This window comes from Mesoplodon densirostris, chromosome 6 (genome assembly GCF_025265405.1).
Source record: "Mesoplodon densirostris isolate mMesDen1 chromosome 6, mMesDen1 primary haplotype, whole genome shotgun sequence".
NCBI classification, from domain to species: Eukaryota; Metazoa; Chordata; class Mammalia; order Artiodactyla; family Ziphiidae; genus Mesoplodon; species Mesoplodon densirostris.
In genome coordinates, this window is record NC_082666.1 from 9,366,539 (window position 1) to 9,390,676 (window position 24,138).

Consider the following 24,138-nt stretch of genomic DNA (forward strand, 5'->3'; position numbering starts at 1 on the left):
TCAGAGCAGATTGACTTTTAATAGTCCAAACTGGAAACAACCCAAATAATCATCAACAAGCAAACTGTCATGTAAGTATTCAATGAAGTACTTACTGTTCATTAATAAGCAAATAAAAACTATTGATATACTCAACAATAGAGATGAATTTCAAAATAATTATTCTGAGAGAAAAAATTCAAACAAAAATTTCCGAGAGAAAAAAGCCAGGCCAAAAAAAGAATTTCTCTAAAATTCTAAAAAATGCAACCTAGTCTACAGTGACAGAAAGTAGACCAGTGGTGTCTTAGGAATGGTCTGTGGCAGTGGTGGACACGCTTGTCACCTTGACCGTGATGATGGTTTCACAGATGTATACATACCTACATCAAAATTGATCAAACTGAACACTTAAGATGTATGCAGTATACTGTAGATCAATTTTATCTCAATAAAGCTGTATTTAAAAACAGCCCATTTACATTAGAAACAAAGCACATACAGAACTGAAATGACATACGAGGAACACTATAAAACTTTACTGAAGGACATAAAACAAGACCTAAATAAATAGAAATGCAAACCATGTTCCTAGATGGGAAAATTCAATATTGTAAATATATGGATTCCCCTCAAATCAACTTAACTCAGTGCATTGTACTGTGAGTCGAAACATAATATTTTGTGGAATTTGACAAGTTGATTCTCAAGTTCTTTCAGATAGTAGGTTGTAATAACCAAAAAATTTGAAAAATGAAAACAGAAAGGAAGGAAATCACTCTATCAGATATCACACATGCTATGAAAACCTTGCAAGCATTATGCTGGGTGAAAGAAGCCAAACAAAAAAGGTCATACATTATATGATTCCATGTATACAGAATATCCAGGATAGGTAAATCCATAGAGACAGAACCCAGATGGTGGCTGCCAGGGACTGGGAGTGGGGAGGCCAGTGACTTTTTAAGGGATACATGGTTTTCTTTTGGAGTGACAAAATGTTTTGGGACTAGATAGAGGTGATGGTTGCACAACACTGTAATTGCACTAAATGCCTCTGAGCTGTTCACTTTAAAATGGTTAATTTCGGGGCTTCCCTGGTGGCGCAATGGTTGAGGGTCCGCCTGCCGATGCAGGGGACGCAGGTTCGTGCCCTGGTCTGGAAGGATTCCACATGCCGCGGAACGGCTGGGCCCGTGAGCCATGGCCGCTGAGCCTGCACGTCCGGAGCCTGTGCTACGCAACGGGAGAGGCCACAGCAGTGAGAGGCCCATGTACCGCCCAAAAAAAAAGGTTAATTTCACCTCAATTTTTAGAAAATCAAGGAATTGCTAACTTCAAAAAAATCCACGTGCTATAAAATTTCAATAACTAAAACAGTGTGTTATTGTAGAAGAATAGGTTAAATAAATTAATGAAATGGAAGAGAGCCTAGAAATAGTCTGGAAAATTCCCCTCTTTGGGGCTCAAGCAAATGTCATCCTGCAACAAGACTGATCACCAAACTGCTTCCTAAATGAGTTGATGGCTGCAGGCTTCCAGTTATAAGCAAGATGTTGCAACACTGTCATAATGCAGGAGTTTAGATTTAAGCACAAAAGCCAGGGTTGAATGTTAAGGGCACAATTTGCTGTTTGTTAGTGGTATAATTTGACCAAACTGGGGTGCTACCCCTGGCCCTGGGCCTGCTGCAGTGTAGCTGTTGTTATACCTACTGAAAAGGCACATGGGACTCACATCCCAGCCCTACAGGCAAGGCCTACCCACCATTCCTTGTGGATCCCCCAGATCAGCTATCTCCCCCTCAACCCTGGTGGTCTGGCTGAGGGTCGGCAGAGGTCAGAAGGAGACCATAAAACAGCTTATTTTTGTTTGCCTCATGTACTGTGTTGTCTACATAAGGGCCCTATCCCTAAGGGAAAAGAAGCTGCTGAGTTCCACCTCTGGGTCAGGAAATGAGCTTTTAGCCAGACTAAAGCACAGCCCTGTGCAGTATATGCAGCGACCTAGCCTACGACAACTGTTGCACATCAGAGAGGTAGAGGGTGGTGCTCAGAACACAGCTACACATCTGGAAAAAATAAGTCAGACCCCACCTTATACTACACCCCAAAATAAAAATCTGGATATTTAAAAAGCCAAATCAACAAAACAAGATGAAGTATTGGCTCAAAATAAAGCTTAATATTTCTATAATCCTGGGATAGGCAGGCTTTTTCTGTCTTCAATTTTTTAAATTTTTATTTTGAAATAATTTAAGATTTAGAGTTGTTACAAAAATAATATAAAGAATTCCTGTATGGGCTTTCCTGGTGGTGCAGTGGTTGAGAGTCCGCCTGCCGATGCAGGGGACACGTGTTCATGCCCCAGTCCGGGAAGATCCCACATGCCGCGGAGCAGCTGGGCCCGTGAGCCATGGCTGCTGAGCCCGTGTGTCCGGAGCCCGTGCTCCGCAACGGGAGAGGCCACAACAGTAAGAGGCCCGCGTACTGCAAAAAAAAAAAAAAAAAAAAAAAAGAATTCCTGTATACCCGTTGCCCAGATTCCCTAAAATGTTAACATTTTACCATATTTGCTTCTTCTCTCTCTCTCTCACATATATATGTAACATTTATAATCATATCAAGAGGCACTAGATATTGATTTGTCTCCTTACTGGTAACATTAACTTGGACCACTTGCTTAAGGTGGTATCTGCTTGGTTTCCCCACTTTTATTCTTTTGTAATTAGTATTTTGTGAGATACTTTGAGACTATGTAAATATACTGTTTCTTCTAAAACTTCTACTTACTAATTTTAGCATCTAGACAGATCTTTTAAACCTTTAAGTCCAAAAAGAAAAAATTTGACAGATGTGACTACATAAAGTGAAAAACTTTGATTAGATGAACAAACCAAGTTTGATACTATGAACAAAGTTGAAAGACAATGATGGTCTGAGAAAAATATACATAACAAATATAACAGGCAAAGAATTAATAAACAGAATAGATGAAGGAATCCTACAAATCAGTAAGAAAAAGCCAACCAAATGAGTCAACTGTAAAGACAGGAAATCAATTAAAAAAACACAAATGGGGGCTTCCCTGGTGGCACAGTGGTTGAGAGTCCGCCTGCCGATGCAGGGGACACGGGTTCATGCCCTGGTCTGGGAAGATCCCACATGCTGCGGAGCGGCTGGGCCCGTGAGCCGTGGCCGCTGAGCCTGCGCGTCCGGAGCCTGTGCTCCGCAACGGGAGAGGCCACGACAGTGAGAGACCCGCGTACCGCAAAAAAAAAAAAAAAAAAAAAAAAAAAAAAAAACCACAAATGGCCAATAAACATGAAAAGATGCTCAACCTCATTACTAGTAACAGAACTGCTAATTTACACCACAAGCTCCTAGTTTGGAAAAATAAAAGTAAGAAGACTGATAATAAAGAATGATGGTAAGGGTGAGGGTAAACAGAACAGTTTGTAAACCATTCACTGGGAGTTTATATAAACTGGTAACGCATTTTTGAAAGCTACTGGTGGTAACTACTAGAATTTTAAATGTACGTATCTTTTGATCCATCAGCACACACCCAGAGATGTATGTACAGGGATACTTATCACAGCACTGCTTTGCAAAGGCAAAAATAAAAAGTTTTCATTAGCAGAGCAGTGGTTAACAAGTTACTTACTATACAGTGGAAAACACCCAATAGAAAGAATGAGGTTGATATATTTGTCCAGACATGACGTGGACAGATTTCCTATATATATTGTTAAGGAAAAGAGGGAAGTCAAAGAATATTATGTATAGCATTTGTACAAATAATAATAATAACAATAACATACTAACAGCTACATAGCTCAAGCTAATGCCAGTCACTGTTTTAGGCACTTTATGAACATTATTAGCTCATTTAATCCTCACCACAATTCTCTGGGGAAAGTTCTATTATTAATCCCCACTTTAGAGATGAGAACTCAGGCTCTAAGAGGTAGAGTACGCTGACAAAGGTCACACAGCAATAAGTGGCGGAGCCAAGATCTGAACCCAGGTTGGAGGGTTAGAGAGTCTATGCTTTTGACCACAACTATACAGCCTCTCTCTATATATTAGACATTTGCAAATTCATAGAAAAAGGATTGGAAGGATATAGACCAAACTGTTAACAATAGTTACTTGTTATTAAGACAAAACAATACTTTACAAATAGCTAGTTAATTAATGGAACTGGTTGCTAGATCCCCTGGATGTCTGCCTATTCAAGAACCAAAGCAGATACTTCCTCCCAGCCTCACGTCCCTTTTCTGGAGACATCTCACGGACTCTCCCTTTTAGCGATCTTGATTTTTCAATAATATATAGCTCAACACTCACAGTTCTCAACTTCAGTCACATCCCCTCTTCCCGATACACATCATCCTCACACAAACAGCCTCTTAATACTGTAAACGTGGACCACAAAATTTGAGAAAGGTGGCCCTGAGCATTTCAAGTCTCATAGGCATTAAGGAATAACTAGCTTGTATTTTACAAGCGCGCAGTACCGTATTTCCTGCCTACATACGTAATAGGGCTGGAACATAAATGTTTTGGAAAGATTTCTGACAGGTTTAGAAACAAACAGATTCTCTAGTTAACCCTGAATTAACATAAAATTAAAGCGAGCCAGGACTTCTGCTTCCAGGAATATGGAGTAGATATACGTTTCCCTATTCCTCCTAAGTACAACTGAAAACACTGGACATTATATGAAACAAACATAAATGGACTCTGAAAAGGTGAGAGAAGGAGGTAAGCAGCTAGGGACCTTGGGACCCAAGGAACAACACAGTGGCGAGTCCCTGGGTTTCTTTCTGCCTGACATATCCCTGGCTTGGAGCTAGAGAAGCCAGCAACCCAGAAACAGCAACAGACAGACCAAAACAAGCCCCCCGCAAAAGCCTGCTTTCTCTAGCCAAAGGAAAATCCTAGCAAGACAGAAACTTTTAGACAGTAACAAATCTACTCCAGCCAAACACCACATAAAATACGGTGCCCACCCCCTGACCCATGCTAGCAAAAGCAGGGCAGGGAGCCCAGCCTTCCACCCTCTCTGGGCTGTAACAAGACATCCCAACACCTCAAGATGGTGCCAGGGAAGGCCAAGTAGGGAGCCAGGACTTTCATCCCCACCAGGGAGTAATGAGGCACCCCTCCCTGTGGTGGGGTGATGTTGAAGAGGCCTGGTGGGGAGTCAGGACTTTCACCATAATATCTACCAAGGCCACCTCCCCAACCCTGTGATGCCAGTGGAGGCCACAAGGGGAGCTGTAATGAGGTACTCCTACCAGGAAGGTTTAAGTGAGACCTAGTAGGGAGTTAGAGCTCCCACCTCCATCCAGCAGTAACAAGGACCCCCACCTCCTTAGGTGTCACCAAGTGGGGAAACTGGACTACTACTCCTAGCTGGCAGGAATCAGAGCAGTATCAAAAGAAGCTAGCTAAAATAGAAAGTTTAAATAAAATCCAGGTTCATGGGCTTCCCTGGTGGCGCAGTGGTTGAGTTCACCTGCCGATGCAGGGGACACGGGTTTGTGCCTGGGTCCAGGAGGATCCCACGTGCCACGGAGCGGCTGGGCCCGTGAGCCATGGCCACTGGGCCTGTGCGTCCGGAGCCTGTGCTCCGCAACGGGAGAGACCACAGCAGTGAGAGGCCCGTGTACCGCAGGGGGAAAAAAAAAAAAAATCCAGGCTCATGTAGCATAATACCCCCAATTTCCAGTTTTCAATCAAAATTCACTCATCAAAGAAAATCACCAAGAAGGAGAAAGATCTCAAACTGAATAAAAATAAAAAATCAATATGCCAAAGTCAGGATGATAGAGATGTCAGAATTATCTGAAAAAAAATTTTAAAGCAGCCATCATGAAAATGCTTCATGATCAATTACAAACATGCTTGAAGCAAATGAAAAAACAGAAAGTCTCAGCAAAGAAATAGAAAGGCTCGCAAATAAACAGAAAATAAAAGAAGAACCAAACTGAAATTTTAGAACTGAAAAATACAACAACTGAAATCAACCAAATGGATGGACTCAACAGCAGAATGGAAGACAGGGAAGAAAGAATCAGTGAACTGGGAGACAGAATAGAAATTACCTAGTATGAACAACAGAGAGAAAATAGACTGAACAAAAAATGAACAGAGCCTCAGGGACCTGTGGGACTGTAACAAAAGATTTAATATTCCTGTCATCAGAGTTCCAGGAGAGGAGAAAGAGGGTTAAGCTGAAAAAGTATTTGAAATAATGGCTAAAAATTTCCTAAATTGCAACAGGCATAAATCCACAAAGTCAAGAAGGTAAGCAAACTGCAAACAGAATAAATCCAAATAAATCCACACCAAGACACATCATTGTCAAACTTCTGAAAAACTAGGACAAAGAAAAAATTTTAAAGATTTGAGAAAGAAATGACACTTTCCTTATAGGGGAAGAACAACTAGAATGGCTGCAGATTTCTCATTAGAAATCATAGTGGCCAGAAGGAAATGGCACACCATTTTTCAAGTGCTAAAAGAACTGTCAACCCAGAATCCTATGTCCAGTGAACTATCCTTCAGGAATGAACAAGAAATAAAGACACTCTCAGATAAAGAAAAACTAAGAGAATGTGTCACCAGCAGACATACTCTAAAATAAAGGCTGAAAGGGAGTTCTCTAAACAGAAAAGAAATGATAAAAGAAGGAACTTTGAAACACTGGGAAGGAAGAAAAAAAGCGGCAAGCAAAAATATAAGTAAATAAAATAGACTTTCCTCTCCTCTTGAATTTTTTAAATTATGTTTGATGGTAGAAGCAAAAATTACAACACTTTCTGATATGGTTCTGTATATATGTAGAGGAAATATTTAAGACAATTATATTTATAAATGAGGGAAGGTAAAAGGATATATAAGAGAATAAGTGTTCTATACTTCACCTGAACTAGTAAAATGATGTTACCAGGAGATTGTTATAAGACACACACACACACACACACACACACACACACACAAACACACATACACAATGTAATACCTAGAGCAACCTCTAAAAAAGCCATACAGAGAAATACACTCAAAACCACTTAGAGAAGCTAAAAATGGAATTCTAACAAATGTTCAGGTAACTCACAGGAAGGCAGGAGGAAAAAACCCTAGAAAATAAAAAATAAAATGGCAGCTTTAAGCCCTAACATATCAATAATTACATTAAATACAAATGGTCTAAATATACCAACTAAAAGACAGAGATTGGCAGAGTAGATTTAAAAACATGATCTAACTATGTGCTGTCTACAAGAAACTTATTTCAAATATAATTCTATAGGCAGGTTGAAAGTAAAAGTATGGAAAAAGATATTTCATGAAAACATTAATTAAAAGGAAGCAGGAATAGCTATATTGATATGAGACAAAATAGACTTCAGAGCTAAGAAAATTACCAGACAGAAAGGGACATTATATAATGATAAAATGGTCAATATACCAAAAAGACATAGCAACGCTACATGTGTATGCACCAAACAACAGTGCTGAAAAATATATGTGAAGCAAAAACTATTAGAACTGAAAGGAAAAAGGACAATTCCAAATTCACAGTTGGGACTTCCCTTTCTCAAAAATTAATAGAACAAGTGAACAGAAAATCTGCAAGGATACAGAGGAACACAACAGCACTACCAACCAAAAGGGTCTAATTGATATTTAAAGAAAATTCCACTCAGTAATAGCAGAATACACAGTCTTTTCAAGTAACCATGAATACATGCCAAAATAGACCATTTCATGGGCTATGAAACAAACCTCAACAAATTTAAAAGAACTGAAATCATATAGAGTGTGTACTCCAGTCACAATGGAATCAAACTAGAAATCAATAACAGAAGGATTACAGTGAAATCTCTAAATGTCTGGAAACTAAACAACACAATTCTAAATAATCCGTGGGTCAAAGAAATGTAAAGAGAAATTTAAAAATACACTGGACAGAACGAAAACAAAAAGAAAAAGAAAACATATGAAAATTGTGGGACATAGCTAAAGCAGTGCTGAGAGGGAAATTTATAGCACTAAATGCATATATTAGAAATGAGGAAGACTCAAATCAATAATCTAAGCTCCTACCTCAAGAATCTAGAAAAAGAGAAAAATAAACTCAAAGCAGGCAGAAAGAAAGAAAGAATAAAGATAAAAGTAGAAATCAATGAAATTGAAGACACAATAATACAGAAAAATCAATGAAACAACATTTCTTAAAATGTTAATAAAATTGACAAAGTTTTAGGAAAACGGATAAAGAAAAAAGAGAAAAGACACAAATTATCAATATCAGAAACAGAGTATTACTATAGACTTTACAGACATCACAAGGATAATAAAGGAATGCTACCAACAATTCTACACACATAAATTTGACAACTTAGTTGAAATGGATCAATTCCTTGAAAACCATAAACTATCAAAACTTACCCAACATGAAACAGATTATTTGAATAGCCCTATAACTACTAAGAAAATTGAATTCATCATTTTAAGACTTTCAAAAAATAAATCTCCAGGTCCAGACGATCTCACTAGAGAATTCTACCTAACGTTTATATCCTAGTTAACATTTTATTAACACCAACTCTACACAGTCTCTTCCAGAAAATGGAAAAGGGAACACTTTTCAATTCATTTTATGAATCTAATATTACCAAACCAGATTAAAATGGTAGAAAAAAAGGAAAACTACAGATCAATATCCCTCATGAATACAGACTCAAAAATTCTTAAAAATATATTAGCAAAGAAAATTCAGCAATATATAAAAAATAATTATACACCATGACCAAGTAGGACTTATTCAAGGGATGCAAGTCTGGTTCATTACTCAAAAATCAATGTAATTCACCATGTTAACAGGTTAAAGAAAAAAAAATCACATGATACATCAATCAATGCAGAAAAGGCATTTGATAAAATTCAATACCCATTCATAATAAAAATTCTTAGAAAAACAGAAACAGAAAGGAAATTTCTCAACTTGATAAAGAGCATCTACAAAGAAAACGGGCTTCCCTGGTGGCACAGTGGTTGAGAGTCCACCTGCCGATGAAGGGGACACGGGTTCGTGCCCCAGTCCAGGAAGATCCCACATGCTGCAGAGCGGCTAGGCCCGTGAGCCATGGCCGCTGAGCCTGCACATCCGGAACCTGTGCTCCGCAACGGGAGAGGCCACAACAGTGAGAGGCCCCCCTCCCAAAAAAAAAGAAACCTACAGCTAATGTTATACTGAATGGTGAAAGGCTGAATGCTTTCCCTCTATGATCAGGAATAAGGCAAGGATGTCTACTCTCACCACTCTTATGCAACACAGTGCTAGAAGTTCTAGCCATTACAATAAGGCAAGAAAGGGAAATAAAAGGCATACAGGCCTGAAAGGAAGAAAGTATGGCATGACAGTCTACATAGAAAATCCCAAGGAATATACACCAATAAGTGAGTTCAGCAAGGTCGCAAAATTCAGCAAAGATAAACATACAGAAGTGAGATCAGCAAAGATAAACATAAAAAAAATCAGTCTTATTTCTATATATAATAGCAACAGACACACAGACATCAAAAGTAAAACTACAGGGCTTCCCTGGTGGCGCAGTGGTTAAGAATCCGCCTGCTAATGCAGGGGACATGGGTTTGAGCCCTGGTCCGGGAAGATCCCACATGCCGCAGAGCAACTAAGCCCGGGAGCCACAACTACTGAGCCTGTGTGACACAACTACTGAAGCCCACGTGCCTAGAGCCTTGCTCCGCAACAAGAGAAGTCACCGCAATGAGAAGTCTGCCCATCACAAGGAAGAGTAGCCCCCACTCACCACAACTAGAGAAAGCCAGCGAGCAACAACAAAGAGCCAACACAGCCAAAAAAAAAAAATTAATTAATTAATTTAAAATTTTTTTAATTAAAAATACAATTCCAGGGCTTCCCTGGTGGCGCAGTGGTTGAGAGTCCGCCTGCCGATGCAGGGGACATGGGTTCATGCCCCGGTCTGGGAGGATCCCACGTGCTGCGGAGCGGCTGGGCCCGTGAGCCATGGCCGCTGAGCCTGCGCATCTGGAGCCTGTGCTCTGCAATGGGAGAGGCCACAGCAGTGAGAGGCCTGCGTACTGCAAAAAAAAAAAAAAAAAAATACAATTCCATTTACAATTGCTCAAAATGAAAAATAAAGCATTCAGGCTTAAAGCAACCAAAACACGTATAAAGCTTGTCTACTGAAACATACAAAATGCTGCTGAAAGTAATCAAAGAAGTACTAAATAAATGGAGAGACATACTATGCTCATGAATCGGAAGACACAACATAATAAACATGGGAATTCTCCTCAAATTGATGTACAATTTTAACATTGTGATAGTATGATTTATAATAAGGAATATATATTTGGTCTTTACCCACAGTTCCTGGCTCACAGCTCCCAAAACCCTTGGAATCTCCTGAAGGATAAGAGCAATGGGAGCATCTTTTGTCATATTTGGTCTCTTGTCCTTAGTTCCTGAAATCACTTCAGAGCCATAAAAGTGAAATGGGTGTCTTGTTATTCATAACAAGCCCCTTTCCACCACAACTGGGTTTATGTTAATAAGGTGACTTCCGGAAAGCACCTAAGAATGGGGACTGGTTGCCAGGAGAACCAACCATGAATAAAGGGTTGGAACTTTTAGTCCTACCCCTTGATTTCCAGGGAGGGGAGAGGGGCTGGAGGTTGACTCAATTTCCAATGGCCAATAATTTAATCAATCATACCCATGTAATGAAGCATCCATAAAAACCCCAAAGGATGAGGTTTGGAGAGCTTCCAGGTTGATGAACACATGAGATCTGGGGAGAGTGGCATGCTGGGAGAGACAGCATGGAAGCTCCTCACCCTTTCCATATACCTTGCTCTATAAATCTCTTCCATCTGGCTGTTCCTGAGTTATAACCTCTCATAATAAACCAAAGACCTAGTAAGTAAAATGTTCTCTGAGTTCTGTGAGACACTCTAGCAAATTAACTGAACCTAAGGAGGGGGTCATTGGAACCCCTGAACTACAGCCAGTTGGTCAGACACACAGGTGACAACCTGGGCTGGTGATCAGTGTCTGAAGTTGGGAAGGGGCAGTCTTGTGGGACTGAGCCCTTAACCTATGGACTCCGACGCTATCTCCGGGTAGACAGTGTCATAACTGTTGAACTGTAGGACACCTACAGCTGGTGTCTGAGAACTGCTTGTTGTTGGTATAGGGAACCACCCCCATGTTGTTCCACAGTCCATTTATTTATTTATTTATTTATGGCTGCATTGGGTCTTCGTTGCTGCGTGTGGGCTTTCTCTAGTTGTGGCAAACACGGGCTACTCTTTGTTGCGGTGTGTGGGCTTCTCGTCACGGTGGCTTCTCTTGTTGCGGAGCACGGGCTCTAGGTACACGGGCTTCAGTAGTTGTGGCATGCGGGCTCAGTAGTTGTGGCTCTTGGGCTCTAGAGTACAGGCTCAGTAGTTGTAGCACACGGGCTTAGTTGCTCCACGGCATGTGGGCTCTTCCCGGACCAGGGCTCAAACCCGTGTCCCCTGCATTGGCAGGCGGATTCTTAACCACTGCACCACCAGGGAAGTCCCACAGTCCCTTTTAAACATTAATTCCCATCTAAATTCCAATAAGATTATTCTAAAATTTACATGGAAAGACAAAGGAACTTGAATAGCTAAAACAATTTCTTAAATGAAGAATAAAGTCGGAGGAATCATTTAATCCAATTTCAAAACTTATTGTAAAGCTACAACAATCAATACTGTGTGGTACTGGCAGAGGGCTAGACACACAGAATAAAACTGAATAGAGAGTCACACATATATGCCCAACTGATTTTTTACAAAGGTTCAAAAGCAATTCAACTTTCAACAAATGGTACTGGAGCAGCTGTTCATGCATAGGGGGAAAAAATAACTCTGACCTAAATCCATACCTTGTACAAAAATTAAGTCAAGATGTATCACAGAGTTAAATGTGAAATGTAAAACTATAAAACTTGTAGGAAAAAAATAAGAGAAAATCTCCAGGATCTAGGGCTAAGCTAAGAATTCTTGGGCTAGGCTAAGAGTTCTTGGACTTGACACCAAAAACATGACTGATAAATAGAAAAACTGACAAATTGGACTTCATCAAAATTTAAAACTTCTGCTTTGCAAAGATCCTGCTAAGGTAAAAAGACAAGTACAGACTAGAAGAAAATGTTTCCAAACCACTTAACTAGCAAGACTCATATCTATAATATACAAAGAACTCTTAAAACTCAACAATCCAATTAGAAAATGAGCAAGACATGAAGCAACATTTCACCGAAGAAATAAAGATGGCAAATAAGCAGATGAAAAGATGTTCAATGTCATTAGCCACTAAAGGAATATAATTAAAGCCAAACGAGTTATTACTAAAACCCTATCAGCATGGCTAAAACAAAAAAATGTTGACAATAACAGATGCTGGAAAAGATGCGGAATAACTGGTGGAAATGTAAAATGTTACCAGCCACACAGGATAGTAGTTTGGCATTTTCTTAAAAAACTAAATATGCAACTACCATATGACCGGCAACTGTACTCCTAGGCATTTATCCTGGAGGAATGAAAACGTATGTTAACACAAAACCTGTAAACGAGTATTTATAGCAGCTTTAATCATGATCGCTCCGAACTAGAAACAACCAAGATGTCCTTCAATGGGTAAATGGTTAAACAAATTGCAGTGCAGTAGTATCAATTAATACTATTCAGCAATAAAAAGGAACAAACTATTGATACATGCAATAGATTCTCTAGATGAATCTCCAGAGAATTACGCTGAGTTTTTGAAAATGAAAAAACCAATTCCAAAAGATTACATGCTATATGATTCCATTCATATAACACTCCTGAAAAGACAAAATTATAGAAATGGAGAACAAATTAGTGGTTGTCAGTGGTTAAGGAGAAGGTTAGTTAATTCCTAGAGACAGAACACAATTTGCACACTTTTGATATGCAAACCAACCAATCCTGAGGCCATATGCCCACCTGCCCCCTTTCTCAGGCTCCTTCAGTCTGAAACACTATCCTCCTGCCCTAAATCACCCCAAGGCCAGGTATGTGACAACTAGAGGCCACCCTTATAGCCCAGAGCACACTGAAATTATTAGGACAATCCTAAATCTGCTTACCCTTCCTTGCTCTGCCTTTCCCACAGAAACCACAATAAAGGCTCTGGCCCACACTTTCCCCTTGCTCCCTCTGCCTGCTGACCAACGCTGGTGCTTCCCCATGTGGTCCTGCATAGCGTGGAAGCCCCCTCCTCTTGCACTGTGAAAACAAACTCTCTTTTCAATGGCAGTTTTCTCCTGATCTGTAGGCCTCACCACACCCAAACAAAAATAAAATCCCAGGTACATTTTGTTTTTTTTGTGGTACACGGACCTTTCACTGTTGTGGCCTCTCCCGTTGCGGAGCACAGGCTCCGGACGCACAGGCCCAGCAGCCACGGCTCACGGGCCCAGCCGCTCCGCGGTATGTGGGATCTTCCCAGACCGGAGCACGAACCCGTGTCCCCTGCATCGGCAGGCGGACTCTCAACCACTGCGCCACCAGGGAAGCCCCCAGGTACATTTTAAAAGTGAAATGTTCTGTATCTTGACTGTATCCGTGTCAATATCCTGGTTGTGATGCTGTACTAGAGTTTGTAAGATATTACCTTTGGGGGGAAACAGGTACAAACAAGAGCTCCCTATATTATGTCTTACAACTGCATGTGAATCTATGATTATCTGAAAATAAAAAGTTTAACTGAAAAAAATGGAAGATTAAAGCAAGTCCCTCCTCTTTCCCATTAATCCACTACTTGAGGTTTTTGGTCAGGAGCCTTTCTCATAATGAATGGGAGGCTTCAGCGAGCAGGAGGGAGTGCCAGAACACTACAGTGCTCCCCAAGTCCTCTCCCCTTTCCAAATGAACCAACCATGGAACAAGTCATTAGGGAGAGTAAAGTCTTTGGGTCAAAATCAAAATTCATAGTTGGTGGGGCAGAGACACTTAGAAGGAGGCAATTTAAAGCCATGATCTCAGAGTCACCCTGACAGCAGCAATGTTTGCCTCATGCACCCCTCCGGGAAGCCAGGCATGTGCACGTGTAAGTGGTCCATGTGCGTCCTGCCCAGTGTGGCTCCACTGCCCGAGGCCAGGGTTCTGCAGGGCACAGGGGAAGGTTCAGGGACAATGCTGTTATCGAAGCTTGCTAATCCACGCCACAGGAAACAAAGGCCCAAGGGCTGGTCATAAGACCATTTTCCGTGTTTTCAGTAAATCTCAGTTTCATGTATTTTCTCACAAAACAAAAGAGAGGAACACCTGGTGCCTTTTATCAAAACTAGCTCTGGTTCTGAAAATAAACCAGCGAGTGAGTTGGGACTCGTCTGCGGTCATTTCCGCCCTTGGGAGCAGGCCTGGACAGCGAAGCCACATGGGGAGGGAGCCAGGGGCAGCGGGAGGAGGCTGCCACACCTGCTCCTGCATCTGCTTCATGGAACCAGAGCTTCAGGAGGGGCGGCTCTCCCGTCCTCCGGCCACAGGAGCAGGGTGGTCTTCCTGCCCGGCTCGGGCCTCCCACACAACTTCAGCTTTCTGGAGACTCATGTGACAGCTGTGATCAGACCGGACAGATGGTTATGTCCTACAACTCCCACTTGATATCTACCATATATTTTTAATAAGATACCATTCCCATCTTCACATACTTTTTATTGATTTTTTAAAAATTTCTTGAGTTCTATACAAAAATACCAACTTGCTTGAATCAGCTTCAGCATTTAGTGGATTATTTTTTTCTTTCTCCACTTTGGCAGGCAGGACCTCATTTGCGGGTTTAGAATTTTAAACTTATCCTTCTCTATGCCCCTAGACACAGCCCACAGGCCCCGAGGGGAGCTGATCACTCCTAGCACCCCCAAAGACCCTCTCATTTGGCAGTTCAAGCATTTGAAACATTGCAATTATTTAGGAAATCCCAAATATATAAACTATACAGGACCAGCAGTTTTTAAGAAATGTTTTGCTGTCTAATTAGTTTCAGAAATAAACAGGAGTGTTGAGAGAAACGAGGCTAGGGGAGAAGAAGCACAGAAGAAATGGGAAGTGGAGACTTAGGGGATGCCTGGTCCGTGCATGGCCCTCGGAGGCCCACTTGCTGGTCAGAGGCCACGACCAAGGCTGGCTTTCCAGCACGCAGCACCGGCAAGGAACAAGAGCAACACAAACACAACTTCCTGGGCTTTTCCCTGACCAGGCTCTGGACACCAAGTCCTCGGCCCCCTCAGGGGCCTTGCTTCATCAGACAGCCCCTCTCTCTCCTATATCGTCAACCCTCCTCACTGCTGGTTCCTTCCCATCAGCAATTAAACATACTCAACACCTGCCTACCTTTAACAAAGGAAAAAAGACTCCTGATCCCATATCGTCCTCCAGCTGCCACCCTCCCTCCTTTAAAGGCCATCTGCACTCTCACCTCCCACTTCAGGTGGACCTTCCAAATCCACTCCAGTCTTGCTTCTGAGCCTACCACCAAGTTCACAAGTACCTTCTTGTTACTGAACCCAAGAGTAAGCTTTCAGCCTCATTTTATTTACCCCTTAGTGAACTCTGACTATTATTGACCACCTCTTCTTCTAGAAATACTCATTTTCCTCCAGTTTCTTACTAATTTTCCATCTACCTCTCTGGATGCTCAGCCCCAGCCCTCTTCTGAGTGCCTCCTTCCCAACCATCCCTCATCACTGATGCTCCAGGGGACTCTGACGAGGAGTCTGATACGACAGGACCATCTCCATGACACTACGGTCTCTGCCCCATGTGATGATAACACTCAGGCATCTCCCCAGACCTTCAGACACAGGGCCTCTCAACATCCCCACCCAGACGTCACACAAGCACCTCAAACTCAGCGTGTCCAAAACCGAACCAATGGTCCTCCTCCACCCTCAACCCACCTGGTTGTCTATGTTCCTATCTCAACAGAAAGCATCAACATCCACCCAGCTGCCGGCAAGACACCCTCGTGTCACTCTGGTCCTTCCCTTTCCTCACCTCTGCACCCATCTCTCAACATTCAACCCATTTCTTTTCTGTGAAAGAATATGTATTCGGGTCCCCATGCCCCATGTTTCCATGTCCCTCAGATAGATCCACTGTTAACGGGTTAGGCTTCCACCCTCTCACTCGACCCCAATACAGAGCCTCCAAACTCAGCCCTTTGCCTCAGTACCTACGCCCTCCAATTATTTCCCTTCCTGTACACACCAAGGAAACTTTTAAAAACACGAACCTAAGAACCTTTTTCTTAAAGTCCTTTCGTGTCTCCTACCACCCTCAGCGTGGCCAATGCCTTCGTGTAGCTGACAACATTCTGGGGTGATCCAGCCTCACCTACCCACCCTTCCTCATCTCTCGCCTTTCACCTGATGGAACCCCTCCCAGGACACTGGAATTCCCAGGGCCTTGCACAATAGTAGGTGGTCAACAAACATCTGTGAAGCCACTGCGTGAAGCAATAAACGAATGCATAACATCAGAAAAAGCTTCACCAAGGAGTTTTCAAAGTGGGTTCTGAAAGATAGGGAAAATTTTATCCAAAAAGCAGGGGAGGACAGGAATTTTGAAAATATGGAAAAAGTGGGTTCAAGGGTTTGATGGTACAGAGTTGCTCCTTATTCTGAATATGAGAAAGTAAGAGGTTCAGTGAGGCGGGAGAAGTGAGTAGAAGGAAGTGAGACAGGAAGTCACGCTGAGAGCACTTGCGCCCAGTTAAAGGACCTGGATATCTGTCCTTTCTCGGTTTACCCAAGAGGAGGAAGCTCTTGGGGAGAAGATCCATGGCTACCACTGAAACAACATACAATCCAGGCCCTCGTCCCTAGAGGTCTGCCTGACCCAGAGGAGGGCCAGTGACAGGAAGCTGGGCGCTGAGCCTGGGGTGGGGGAGGGGGGCAACTTGGTCAATTCAGCCCCCAAATTTCACTTTACTGAACACTTGCTTGAGTGAGAACAGAAACTGACAAAATGTCACAACATTTCTAGAAGGCACTGGCAATACTTAGCAAGTTTAAAATGTGAACACTCTGACCCCGTAATTCCAACCTATGAAATTATTCTATGGCACCAACAGGGTGACCACACCAAAATACATACACAAGGATGTCGTTTATCACGTTAAAAACGATAAATGGAAACAAACTCATGTCCTTCAATATGGGATTATTAGCCAAATTTTGGTACAGCCAGACAATAAAATATGCATTATTAAGAGGATGTGATCTATCTCTATAGACTGATATAGAGCTATGCCCACAATATATTTTTTTAAGTTACGACAGTATAAATAGTACCATCCCATTTGTATTTTTAAAATATGTTTTTTAAAAAAAACTCACAAATGTAAGTCCCGGATTGTGACAACACGACATCCCCTGAGACTTTCTAAACTTTAAATCAGGAGAGGCCAAAAAATAACAGGAAAAGCTAGCACAGCACTTCCTGAGATAGACTTGTGGTGACCACGTGTACAGATTATTTAAGAATGACTTAACTTAGAGCAGTAGTTCTCAAAGTGTGGCCTCTGAACCAGCAGCATCAACATCACCTGGCAACTGGTTAGAATGCAAACTCTCAGCCCCACCCCAGACCTACTGCAGCAGGAATCTGGGGCGTGGGGTCCCCCAGAGGAATGAGGCCCATGAAAGCTTGAGAATCCCCAACCTGGACATCTGGAAACAGTCCTTGAACTAGGGGATAATCTGTCACTTCAGAGTCACTGTGCCGAAAGACGCCTGTGTGTCAGGTGGGGTTTCTCAGGAAGGGAATGAAGGAGGTCTTAGATTGCAGTGAAGAAAAAGAAAAAAAAAGTCTCCTAGGGCTTCCCTGGTGGCGCATTGGTTGAGAGTCCGCCTGCCAATGCAGGGGACACGGGTTCGCGCCCCAGTCCGGGAGGATCCCACATGCCGCAGAGCGGCTGGGCCCGTGAGCCGTGGCCGCTGAGCCTGCGCATCCGGAGCCTGTGCTCCGCAACAGGAGAGGCCACAACAGTGAGAGGCCCGCGTACCGCAAAACAAAACAAAACAAAACAACAACAACAACAACAAAAGTCTCCTAGGCTCTCTGAGGCCAAGACTCAATTTGGCGGGGTCCCTACACATGGCAATTGTAAACGCCGTTAGGTAGAATGAACGTAGCCAACAGCAAGGCAGAGGCCGGGCAGGGAGGGGTTGGAGGACGGACCTGGGCCTCAGCAGCAATATTCTCTGAGCCTCACTCTCTTGTTCCCATCATCCTCAGGGCTCCAGAAAAGTCTCATGAAAAGTAATTCTGGTCTCAGCTGTTCTGCGGGAAACCATGGAAGGTCACAGAACAAGGGAGTGGAAGGAAAAGCAGTGTCCATCCCCACTCAGGCCAGGAAGAGGGGAGCAGCCTTGCCAGGTTAGCGGGGGAGATGCACCCAGACAAGGGCGACCTCACAGATGTCACCAACAAAAATGGTGCAGTGTGGTGGCAGGGGAGAAGGCCAGAGCCGAAGGACCTCAAGCACACTTGAGCCGGTGCCCTGGGAAAGGCTCAGGAAAAGCTGGAGGAGAGACACTGGGCAGGCCTCAAGGTATGGAAAAAAGGGAGCAACTTCTAGAAGTTAAGCTGGAGATGGTCGTGTTGTCACAATCCGGGACTTAGCAAGAAAAATGGGGAGATCTGGAAAGCTAGATCTGAAAGATGCAACAGTCTTTTAGGAGTTCCCTTCAAAGCACTTATCACAATTTTATCTTACATTTACTTGTATGATCATTTAATTGTCTTTCTGCCTATCTAAACTTTAAGCTTCATGAAGGCAGGAATGTGTTTTCATTCACCACTATACCCCCAGCTCCTAGACAGACAGCACATGGTAGGTACCCAAAAATATAGGTTGGACAAATAAACAACTTAAAATTAAAACACTCTGGAGTGTTTGATTATTCTTTCTCTGTATTGTTGACTTTTTGTTTTTGCCAAAAAAGTATATCATCATATGAAATTATGTCACCAAGAAGTATATTATCAAAGGAAGCTATTTCCTTTTTGGAAAGAAAGAGTCATCTCACAAATACAGTGTTGTGGCTTTAGTCTGTGAGTTGTAAACACTCACTGAGAAAGGCAAGAGAATGCAGGTAAAAAGTATGATGTATTTCACTGGAAATACACAGAAATACACCCAACAGTGGTCATCGGTGATGTCCAGCTTGATGCCCTTAGACACGGCAACATCCCAGAGGGACCTGGTAATCAAAGGTTAATTTTGCGCAGAGGAGTTTTAGCATGAAGTGCTCCCACGGCATCACGATTCATTGAAAACTGCCCATCACATATGATAAAACAGCACGTGCCACCACGCATCTACAACACAGAGTCATCCTACCAGAGACTGTGGACACACGAGACCCACCCACCCTCTGAGGGCAGGGAACCCCAGTCACTCCCAGATCTGAGAGCGTGGCTGAGGGGCAGAAAGTGCAGGCTATTTCAGAGGGGACTGCAGAAATAGGGACAATAAATTGAGAAGTTTAGCAAATAATCCCCAGCCCCCTAGCCTAGGAAGCTTCCCCTGACCTGCAGAGAAATTACAAAATTAAATTTTTATAAACAAACACTTGGCATCTTTTACTTCAAGCAGCAACAGGGCCTCTGCTCATTTTAAAGTGGTTGTACCATCGAGGGTCAGCAGCCCGTCTAGCGCCTAGCTCTCGGGGCTGCGTGTCACGGTACTTAACGTGCCCTGCGCACAGGGAGGGATTAATCCTCCGGCAGATGCGACAGAGAGAGGCCTGGCCACAGTCCGCAGCACAGCTTCCTCAGCCACCGCACTTCTGTCTCAGCATCTCTGCAGCCCGGCCACCACCCAACGCCTCGCACTTCGGTTTGGATGTGGACCTCACACGAAACTCCTCCGGATAAGAGGAATGGGGAGTGCCTCCCTGCCTGCCCACCCCGTGCCTTCCCTCATTCCCCTTGAACTCAGGATCAGACCTCTGAGGAAGCAGGTGCTTATCTGGGAAGAGTCCAGCGGTCAGTCCAAAGAGAGGACTCCCGCCTCCCTCCCTGAAAGGGCTTTCCGAGGGAGCTCGGACACTCTGCCTCGGCGTGCAGGGGCTGGTAATTGCCGGGCTGACCCTCTGGAGCCTCCTGCCCTGCTCACCTTTCATGATAATGCCTGGTACAGCCTCATCATGAAATGTGCTTATTAATCTAACTCATTTGACACTGCGCTCTTCTGCCCTGAGCTAGATGTTAGGAGAAAATGATAGGGATAGATTCTGCTCCTGTCAGACTTACCAAGACTTTCAGAAAACCAGACTATCAAAGGCCATCTGTCGCCCACTAGCCAAGCATTCACGGTGACCCCGAAGGTACAAGCAGAATGTTAAAGACACAGATCCGCAAGAGGGAACAGCGAGAAGACCTGGGCCACACCCCAGGCACCCCCCGCCCCCAGAGAGCCACCGCGGAGCCAGTCCTCCCAGAGATGGCACGTACCAAGCCCCTGACCTGATTCACGCCTCACTGCTTCATATCTAATTCATCAAAAGACACTTGGGCTTCTCAAATCAGGAACATTTTTATTAGCTTCCCCAGGAGTTTTATGGCACAAAGCCATACCTAATGATTCTATTTTATGGCAAGTTATACATTCAAACAGTGCTCTGAAGTCAGGCAGCAGGTAAGATTCAAATCTTTGTCAAAAAAGATTCCCCCATTCTTTCACTTTTAAAATGTTTATAAGCTTTCAAACAGTTGGGAAAGTGACGTGGAGCATTTTACCAGGCTTCCCCTTCTCACACGGGGCCCGGCATGAGCTGATGCAAAATGCACCGCACCGTTCGCACGGGGAGCTGATTTTGCCCGCCCACCTCCTCCGCCTGGGGACATCTGGCCATGTCTGGACACGGTTTTGGTTGTCACGACTCGGGGGTGTGTCCTATTGGCATCTAGTAGGAAGAGGCCAGGGATGCTGCCCGACTACACACTATTTTCTGATCATCTGGCCCAAAATGTCAGTAGTGCCGAGGTTGAGAAACCCTGCCTTTGGGCTTCTTCTGGACTGGGCATGGCATCCCTCCCACCCCTGGGACATCAGACACTGATCTAATCACTGTGCCAGGTTTTCAATGCTGGCTGATGAGAGTTGTATTCTTTTATGTATTCTTGGTGCACATTTTCAATGAGCAAGAATAAAACGTCATCATAAACAAAATGAGGAAAGTGAAAATAAGAGCACCTTAGAAGCTCAGAACACATGACAACAGTCACTGTGAACTAAACCCTCCCAACAGTTCCTCTGCACTTTTTAAGCTTCACCCAAAACGGAATTTACCTACTGAAAAACCAAAATAAACAATTCCAGCCGCCGGTACTACCGAACACCACCACAGATGTCTGCTGAAAAGCAAAGCAAGTTCTCTGCTATACTGCGGTGATGTGGTCAGTGAGAGCCCTGGGCTTGGGAGGGGGTCTGGTCCTGATTCACCACTCCCAAGGGCTGGGGCTCCGTCACTTCCCTTCTCAGAGCTTGAGTTCTCCTGATCAGCACAGTGGAAAGAAAGCAACTTCCCCTCCCAGCCTCCAGGGAATCATGAGAGCCAAATGAGTTCATGGGTAGGAAACTGCTTTGTAAACCGTAAGGGGCTATATAAACATACGTCAACACGTTTATGACATTTATACATGTAGGACAATCTGTGACAGAAAACCAAGGGTCTTTCAGACTCGTGGATCCTTTTCATGAAATGTCACAGCTAGAAATGACTTTGGAAATCAACTAATCCAACCCTTTAATTTTACAGCATGTGAAGATGACCATTACAGAGGTCAAGTGACCCAGCTAAGGCCACGAAACAGCCCAGACGGGCTCAGGTCATCTACTCCCAAAGCAGGACGCTCCCCACGCCTTCCCATTGGTGACATCTTCCCTCCCTGTTTTAAGTTCCTAGAGAGAAGAAGCACATCTTACACACGGGGTTCAGAGGGCCTTGAACACAGGAGATAACTATTTGCCGAATCAGCGAATCTTGACTTACTACGTCGTAGCCTGTCGGGGCTCGGTTCCGAGAAGCCACCACCCCCACTCCCGTGATGGGATCCATTGACGTCTCTGGCAAGGCTTCTGAAAGGTCTTTGACTTCAGGCATGGCGGATTGCTCCTGGTTCCGAAAAGGAAAAAGAAAGCGTACAATTCAAATGGAGCATTTCAAGTGAATGATGTAAAGTCTCGCACAGGCAGAACCAGTGTCTTGGGGTAAATATCCTGAACTAAGCTCCACGTACCTGGACTGGCTAAGGGAGCCCTGGACCCTTTCCTCAGATCAAGAACTCAAGTCATCTCCGGCCCCTGCTCTTCTCAAGTTAGCTTTGAACACTCTCCTGCCCAGCTGCCTGACTTCTGAACAGACACCACCAGCTTCTCTGAGGATAAATCAGACACGGCTAAATCTAACAGTACCTTCCGTCTCTCTCCCTCACAGTACCTCCCCGCAGAAGTGCAGCCTTCCAAATCCACAGCCTCTACCACATCCAAGGGTGGACTGTTCGGGTGGCAGAGCTTTGCAAACACACAGAAGAAAGTGCTCTGGGCATGGAGGCCAAGGCATGGCACTGGAGTCCAGGCTCCATGACTTACTAGCTGGTGACCGGGCAAGCAAGAGGTCAGGACACGGACAGTCGCAGAGCTGCTGTGAGAACTAAAGGAGTCACGTAAATCAAGGGTCTGGAGAGGTTCCCTGGCACATAGTAGGTGCTCAACAAAAAAGCAGATGAGACTGGAGGGTTTGGGATACAAAGGTTCAGTGTAACTGGCCAGAAACATGGTTGGTGCTGCTCCCAAGAGGACTGGTGGGTCCCTTTGTTGTGTTTAATCCCGCAGGTCATGTGGGCACTTACTCAAAGCTAAACACTAACAATGACCACAATTCTTGTTGGGCACTTTGGGAGAAAGGGAGGGAAATGAAATTATTATTCTGCTGCTGATTGCCTCTTGATGTGACCAGAGGAGACAGGCAGAATATAGAGAACACTGGGTCTGGGCAGCTCGAGGGGCAGTGCACCAGAAAGCAAATAAAAAACCTGACACCTTATGTAAATGACGTTTAGTGCTTTTAAAAGGACAAGCTGCGAAAAAGAGCAAGTTAAATTCCACCTCCTTCTGCAGCAATTGAATTCCACTGGCTGTAGGTCTGCCAGATCTCTCAAGGCTGGTTACTGCTTCTAAAGTAAACCAAACGCCCTGCCTAACTAGGCAGGCAGGAGGAATATTCTTAGTTCTCAGCCTAGAATCAGAAACGGCAGAGGCTATTCAAAATGACTACAGCCTCCTGAATAGAAACAACCAGAATGCTGTATGCGAGTCACCGTGTAATCAGCGTCCCCTGGAACCCACGAAAGGCTCCAGAAACAGACTTGTCAGTGCAACGGAGCCAAGTCTTGGGTCAAGGCTAGAAAGTGCCTGGCAGCAGCCACACTCTCAGCTTCTGTTTATGACAAAAGCCAAACTAAGTTATGCTTTACTTCATTCTACTGAAAATAAGCTTCTAGAAGCACAGGGCAGGGGGGACAGGACACCAAACCACATCACTGCATCGTTTTCTATTTTCAAATTTCACTTACCAGGCAGCTTTATCTGCATAAAGAACAGGGCTTAATGCTTCCTGCACACAGTAGGCACTAAATAAATATTTACTGACGGAATCCGCATGCATGCCCCCAATAAAGAAGCTTAGAATTAAATATCTGCACCAGCCCAATCCAAAGCAAACACTGATCAAAAAGTACTTCACTTGGAAAACCCCATATTCCTGGTAACATGGAAATAACGTTGCTGCAGTCTGCAAAATATTGGTACCTGCTGTTGGTTACCAAAATGCTTTGCAATTAACAATTCATTAATAGAATGTACAATTCTGCCAGTGCTAAAATATCATGCTGTGAATTTAATAAAGAACATCAGAGGTAAGTGTTGTTGTTGTTTTTTAAGATAGTAGGGCTTCTACTATCTGAGAGGGAGAGAGGGGGGAAGTGAGCATGGGAATAAATAATAAACATTTTATTAGCT

General features: G+C 43.6%; 1 protein-coding gene across 1 annotated transcript in view; it reads right to left on the reverse strand.

The window, feature by feature from the left end:
• MVB12B (multivesicular body subunit 12B) overlaps positions 1 to 24,138 on the reverse strand; it is a 194,288-nt gene that overhangs the window by 154,821 nt on the left and 15,329 nt on the right. The window contains 1 exon segment of the mRNA XM_060100447.1: positions 22,112 to 22,234. Within this exon segment, the coding sequence (XP_059956430.1) occupies positions 22,112 to 22,234 (123 nt within the window).